Genomic DNA, 7,073 nt, shown 5'->3' on the forward strand with positions numbered 1-7,073 from the left:
ATTAGAATGAGTAAAAGAACCTCATAATTTAACATTAAAGGAGACATACCTTCCAGAGTTCCACACTTGGAAATGGTGGGCCGAAGGGCGAGGAGTTGGCGCTGTGGCCGTGAAGGTAGAAATGTGCCTTTACCACATCTAATCGCCTTATCTGGGCATTACAGCTCAGCTTAATTCCTTCCCACCTGCAGTTAGTTCTCTCACGATTGGGGCACTCAGAGCTGCCTGCGTCACTCATTTGCCCTTGAACCTTCTGCCTGTCTACCCTTAGCCGGCCCCCGCATTACTCCCGTGGACCAGTTGCATAAACACACACGTGGCAGCTGGGCAGTGGCTAAGAAAAACCCAAGAATGGATGCCTTTAACTGATGGTGCTGGTGAGGCTCAGTAAATATGCCACAGGCAGCCGAAGAATGACCACATCTACGCTGAGAGGTTCAGCCAGAATGCTCCTTAGAAGCCAGGGCGACTAGACTTTGTCTCCGGTACTTTGGACACGTGATCAGGAGGGACATGCCTGGCGCAGCAGAGAGGGTCCTTGAAAAAAGAGAAAGGCCCTTAAGATGGATCGACACAGAGGCTGAAACAATGGGCTCAGACATAACCATTGTGAGGGATGGCACAGGGCTGCATAACCATTGTGAGGGTGGCGCAGGGCCGGGTGGTGTTTACTTCTACTGTGCCTAGAGGGTGGTTATAAGTCAGCACCCAACAACTGTCTGAGCACTGTGCGAATCTGAGCCTGTGAACCCACGCCCTGCTCACTCACCTGCAACTAAAGGCTATCAATATCTCCCGGAGTCCCCCGTCCTGATCCCACCCGCTCCACCTTCAGCTTTACAGACCTGGTGGACTGTGTGGTGGGTACTTCCCTCTCTACGTCTCCACTCCTAAATCCCTCGGTCTCCACACATACCCTAACCTTCAAACCAGATCTGCTGTTCCAAGGCTGACCTCCACCCTCCGATCCCGGCCACATTGAATAGGACTCTTCCCTTTCAGCTCTCTTCCGTCCCTCCAGCCTCAGGATGAAGGCGGGGATGGGTTGTCCCTGGCCTCCAGGAGCTCACAAGCCAGCAGAAGAAACAAGTGAAAAACTAGCGGTTCATCCAGCCCGGGGCAGGGGCCATACAACACTGTGAATGCTGAGTTATGTGAGCTGAAACGGTAGGGCAGCGGGTGCCATGTGGCCTGGGGGAGGTCCGAAAGGGGCAGAGATGGGCATGATGGAGGATCAGCAAACTGCCAACTCTCTCCTCCGGGCACAGTCTGACAGCCCCAGGGAGACACTGTGACAATTTATTCCCTCTCTGAAAATTCTTATATGCTTTTAATGAGATATTCTGGATCCATACGGATTGTAGCATCTTTAAGAATGACCCTTCCAACACCACCCCCACCCCCGCCCCCTACCTCCACCCCCACACTGGGGTGAGACACGAAGGGCATGCAACAGAGCAGCAAGGGGAGCAAAGCAATGAAGTTCCTGAGGAATCCTGAAAACAGACTTCAGACTCGGAGGGTTGGTAGTTACATAATCTGTTGTCAATTTGTGACTATTAAGAGTGAAGGGGTGGAGTTTAGCCTGTCAATCAGGTGGCAGCTTGATGACCTCATTTGGAGGTGCTAAGGAGATGAATAGCTCGCTTGAGGTGGGACACAGGCTCACTCCCTGGGAGACATTGTAGCTGACACGACACATGGAACTACGCTGGTGCCCTGAGCTGGAGAAGCCACGTGGAGACCCCTGCCAGCGCTGAGATGCTTACAACGCCACTGGATCCACAAGACTTCCCACCCACTGCTTCTTATCTTCCTGCATTCGGCATCATTGCATGTGTTTCGTGAATCTGAAGAGGAATTTATAGATTGGTATCGGATACATGGGCTAATTTCGGACTTATGGACTTGATCTGGACTGGGCTGGGATGTTTTCTCAATATTCAATTGCTCTTGTATATAAAGCTCTTTCTTCTACACATGTGTCTATGAATTTGTTTCTCTTGTCTACCCAGACTAACACAGAGGGCATGGCCCCTCATCAGACCTGATGGGAAAACATTCATAAGGGTCAACAGACAGACCTGGAGCTATGCATGGCCCTCCACCCCCTTTTTATTCTTTATTTTTTCATGTCTATCTATATAAGATAGGCAAGATAAACACTCCCAAGGAGGAAACAACAGGACCGACGTTCTGGGAGGACAAAAGAAGAGCTGACACCAAGGGCTCAAGGAGAAAGAAACTTTTGAAAATGATGCTGGCAACGTGTGTACAAATGTGCTTGATACAACTGGTGTGTGGATTGTTATAAGACTGTACGAGCCCTCCCCCAATGATTTATAAGCAAAACAAAACAAAAACGACCCTTAAAGAAGGGCATGCAACTGCATTCAAGCAAAAGGCAATGTCTCAGCAATGAAAAGAATCTGATCCGATTCACTTGGCAATTGATTTTTATTGATTAAAAGCGAAGACGTTGCAGTTTTCATTTCTTCATATGCGATGCATTTAACTAAACGGAGTTGAAACAATAATTCGCCACATGAAAACAGGCGTAGTAGCAGGGCGATGCTGCTTCGGAGTCACGCACGTTCGCCCCACGAGCTGTGCACGCGCCCACGTCATGACGTCACAGCCACGGCCGCGACTCTGCACGAAATCCAAGGGGCGCTGGGATTCTTGGGGCGGCTCAGGAAAGCGATGGGTCCGCAGGCCCCCACGGGCAGGGCCCCTCTGTATCAATGTCATCTTGTCCTCTAAAAGGAGGGAGGGAATGCCATCGTTTGAGGGAACAAGGGATAGCCAGTTTCCATAACATTTGGGAAATCCAAGTGTCTCAAGAATGGGAACTAGCATAATCCGCTGATTTTTTTCCAAGCAATTTAAAAAAGAAATACATTTTTACCGATTAGAGAAAACCACTTCAGCTGCTTTTAAAAAAACGTGGCTTAAAATTATCGTATGAAAGCTATACAACAATAAAAAGTCATGGCAACTCTGTTGGCACAGCAGTAAATAGCAAGGCTGGGAATGTATTACTGTGAAATAACTTTACACATAAAACACTTCACATCCTGGCTTTCGAGTTGAATAGCAGATGTCCTTTTATAAATTAGAGTGGTCAGAGAAAAGAAATCTTTAGGATAGAGCATTAAAAAGACTCAGTGGGAGCCATGCCCTCTGCTCCGTGGCAGGCACACGGCAGGAGGACTGTTGGTGGGCTACTGTGGTCACAAGGAGCCCACACGGACCTCTAGATAAACCTGGGCTGCACATGGAACATGGAGATGCTGCCGCCCTCGATGCCCCGCCCTCCCAGTGGAGCCCTGCCTGAAGTTCTAGCTGGACCACGACCAAGAGGTACCTGGGGGTAAAATTGCCCCTTGTAGAAATTCCAATAAAAGCAGGCTGGGATTCCCAAGGGAAGTGGCCGTTCCAACCACAGCTGGTGTTTGTTAATTCTTACAAATTGTAGTGGCAGCAGCCACGTCCCACCTCCCACCTCTTCCCATCACCCACCTTGCACCACTACCACCACCACCACTCACGAGAAGGTCTGGCCAGCAAGAAGTAATAGGTTCATTTGGTGAAACTCTTATTTTCTCCTCTGTCTCACATTCCAAAGCATCTCCAGTTTGGACCCAAAGGGCCCCCGCCCCCTTCATATCGGCCCCTCTTTTAGCTTTGGGGAGAAAGATGGACTTACTTTCTTCTCTCCTGCTACAATCGATGGAGAAAGCCCAGCTTGAAACTGCTGGGGATCTGGATCATCTCCAGAGCGTGCGGGGAGGGGGTGAAAGGGAATGTGACTTGAAAGAGGTACTTGGTGTCCAACAGCAGCTGCGATGAATCCTCCCGGCTGTTTAGGAGCACCTGAAATCAGAACCCAAGAAAAACGAGTAAGGAGACCAGTGCGCTCTTTTCCTCCCAAGTCCGGGAGTCAAGAGCACGGCAGCCCGCCCTATCTCCAGTGGATAGCTGCTTCCCAAATCATGGGAGAAGACAATCTTTTAAAGGGGCTGTGGCCGTTACATAATCTGTTGTCAATTCGTGACTATTACGAGTGAAGGGGTGGAGCTTAGCCTGTCAATCAGGTTGCAGCGTGATTGGGAAGAGCTAAGGAGGTGGGACACACACTCACTCCCTGGGAGACATTGCTGCTGACAAGACACCTGGAGCTATGCTAGAGCCCTGGAGCTGAAGTAGCTACGTGGAGACCCACGCTAGTGCCGAGATGTTTCTACAACCGCTGGATCCACAAGACTTTCCACCCAGGGACCTCTGACCTTCCTGCTTTCAGCGTCATTGCATGTTTCCTGAATCTGAAGAGGAATTTATAGATTGGTATTGGACATATGGGCTAATATCCAATTTATGGACTTGATCTGGGCTAGGCTGGGATGTTTCTGACTGTATAATTGCTCTTTTATATAAAACTCTTTCTTATACACACGAGTCTCCCTGGATTTGTTTCTCGAGTCTACCCGGACTAACACAGGGGCCTTTTTAAACAGTCCGGGTCCAAGGTGAAAGAAAGGCTCTCCGGAGGGCTCCCCAGCTCGGTCCTCATGAACCCTAACTGCCTTAGCCCAGTGGCTGGCTCTGAACCTGGGGCCCCCGCTCCGTGGTGGTGCGGGATGTGGTGGAATCCACGACTCTCATTGACCCCACGGGCAGAGCAGAACTGCTCTCTGAGCAACCTTGATGACTCCGAGCAGCTTTGGTCTCTGAGACCCTGACGTGTCTCGTTACTGTAGGAACCTTCATACAATAAACATACCTTTTGTATTGAGATCCTTTAAAATATTTGAGTCATTAAGCTAATAATACATCAGACACATGTTGAAGTATAATATTTTTAACAAAAAAGAATGCGTCTCCAGAGTCAACAAAGCCATCAGTGGGAAGCATGGAACTGTTTTACTTTGGAAAATGTCTGTCTGTCTGTCTAGCTGAATATAAGACAGGTAGAGTCTCGCATCTGCTTCTGCACTCCCTCTGTAGGGCATGCAGTTTTAGTTATAGCGCATGAATGAAATGCAGCCCTATACAAACGTGCATTTGGACAATGGATGGCTTTAAAATCCCGGAGAGGGTCTCCAGGACCTCTAGGGATCCTTGAACCAAATTTTGAGAACTGCTGCCCCAGTTCATTCGGGAAGAAATATTAGGGATTAAAATAATGGGGGGAAGGGGGAGAAGAAAAGCAAACATCAACAAGTGTCTTGTTTCCATTCAGCCTTGAAGTCCCACAAGAAACAAGAGGTGTCGAGGGACATGGTGCAGGTGTCTTGGTTTCTGTCCCTCTCCCTCAGGACGGAGTGGATTCTGGAAACGATACCCCTGCTGTCCTTGGGTGGTGACTTTCAGTGGCATGTCCGGGAACGTCCTCTGACCCTGGACTTCTACAACGTTAACGCAAGTCGTCGTCGTTTCTTACATCATACACAGGAGCTCAAATGAACAGGCGCACCCGAGCGAGCTCACCTGTACTTTGCGAACGAAGGATGAAGTCACTCTTTTCTCGAAGTCATCTATTGGTGTGTAGGAATTGAGGATCTTTATGATCTGCAAAGGTTACACAGCAACGGGTCAGACCTTGGAAAGGTACAGCTTTGCCCATTAAACAACAGCTACAGGAAGCAATGGGAACCACAGCCAGTCCCATGATGGTGCAGTTTGGCTCTGCGAATCATGGGTTGCCTATTTCCAAGAAAGGAGATGACGTGGTGCTGAGGCAAATCCCACATCAGATGGCATTGAGAGAACCGCCGATTCCTGCCTTGCCTCTTCCTGGCTCCTCCCCGCACCCCTGCCTCCATATTCTTCTGAGTTTAGTGGGCAGGAAATATGTGAGACACATTTTACATGTATAGGCCCAAGTTAAGTATTTAATAAACGCTTAGAAAGAAATAACACAGACACAATTTATAAATGAACAAATGCTTATAAATATCAAGGGGCTTCAAAAAGTTTATGGAAAATTTCCATTATCTTCTAATTCCACTTTCCCATGATCTTTTTGAAGCCTCCTCGTAGATTTTCAAGGGTGGGCCACAGGAGATAAAGATGATCCCCCAAGAACAGCTGGCTAAGCCAGGAAAGGTGAAGCCAATTTCACCGATCTGCTGGGCAAGGCCCGGGGAGATGCCAAGCAAGGCTGGTCACCTGCACAGCAGACAGCGAGGTACATTGCTCATAGATCTCCTGAGCATCACTCTCTGTGGTCTTCTTAACCTGAAGCAACCAGGCTGCTTGGGAGAGCGGCTCCAGGGTTTCCTTGGCCAGGCTGTTCTGTAAATTCTTATCTTTCAGCCATTCCTCCAAGAAGCTGATGTTGCACCTGGAATGAGAGCCGGAGGTGCAGAGGAGAGCCGGTGATTCACTGAAGACACCTTGTGGCCGGGTCCTGGACCCCCGCACCCCATGTGTCCTCCGAGAGGGTCTGGGAGCTCACTCACAGCCTGCCCTGCCCATGTGGGATCTGTCACATGAGGAGCTATGATCGGCTCCCTTGATGTACAGTTCCAGATCATGATCTATGGTGAAGGGCTTGTAATTAGGACAGACACGGAGGGACAATCCGAGGAAAGAGCAGGGATAAACCCCTAGGGTGATATCCGAGGAGAAAAATTAAGATATATACTTAAAACAATTGGATTTCTTTGCCGGAATTGGCAGAAAGTTTCCCGGAGAGTATCGTGTTTCCCCGAAAGTAAGACATCCCCTTAAAATAAGACCTACGTACAGTTTTGCGTCTCGCTGAAATATAAGGCATCCCCCCAAAACAAGACCTCCCCGACCATAAAGCCTCCCTGACAATAAGGCCCCCCCGAAGCTACCGTAACTCTGGACTCTGGACCATAGCAGTGGGTGCCACCATGCAGCTCACTGTTGGCCGCAGCGCAGCCAGAGCAGACAGGAAGTGTGAGTAAATGCACCATAGATTATGAGTAAATGTACCATAGATTATGAGTAAATGCACCATAGATTATGAGTAAATGTACCATAGATTATGAGTAAATGCACCATAGATTATGAGTAAATGCACCATAGATTATGAGTAAATG

At 48.9% G+C, this 7,073-nt stretch overlaps 1 protein-coding gene across 1 annotated transcript in view; it reads right to left on the reverse strand.

The window, feature by feature from the left end:
- Nucleotides 1-2,451: 2,451 nt before the first annotated feature.
- MYO5C (myosin VC) overlaps nucleotides 2,452-7,073 on the reverse strand; it is a 103,203-nt gene continuing 98,581 nt past the window's right edge. The window contains exons 40-43 of the mRNA XM_045286468.1: nucleotides 6,172-6,346; nucleotides 5,491-5,571; nucleotides 3,710-3,876; nucleotides 2,452-2,759 (exon numbers count right to left, since the gene is read on the reverse strand). Of these exons, the coding sequence (XP_045142403.1) occupies nucleotides 3,724-3,876; nucleotides 5,491-5,571; nucleotides 6,172-6,346 (409 nt within the window). The 3' untranslated portion in view covers nucleotides 2,452-2,759; nucleotides 3,710-3,723. The remainder of the gene's footprint in view (nucleotides 2,760-3,709; nucleotides 3,877-5,490; nucleotides 5,572-6,171; nucleotides 6,347-7,073) is intronic.

The sequence above is a fragment of the Echinops telfairi genome, unplaced genomic scaffold, assembly GCF_000313985.2.
Source record: "Echinops telfairi isolate 266 unplaced genomic scaffold, ASM31398v2 ScPeMD7_8;HRSCAF=38, whole genome shotgun sequence".
Taxonomy (NCBI): Eukaryota; Metazoa; Chordata; class Mammalia; order Afrosoricida; family Tenrecidae; genus Echinops; species Echinops telfairi.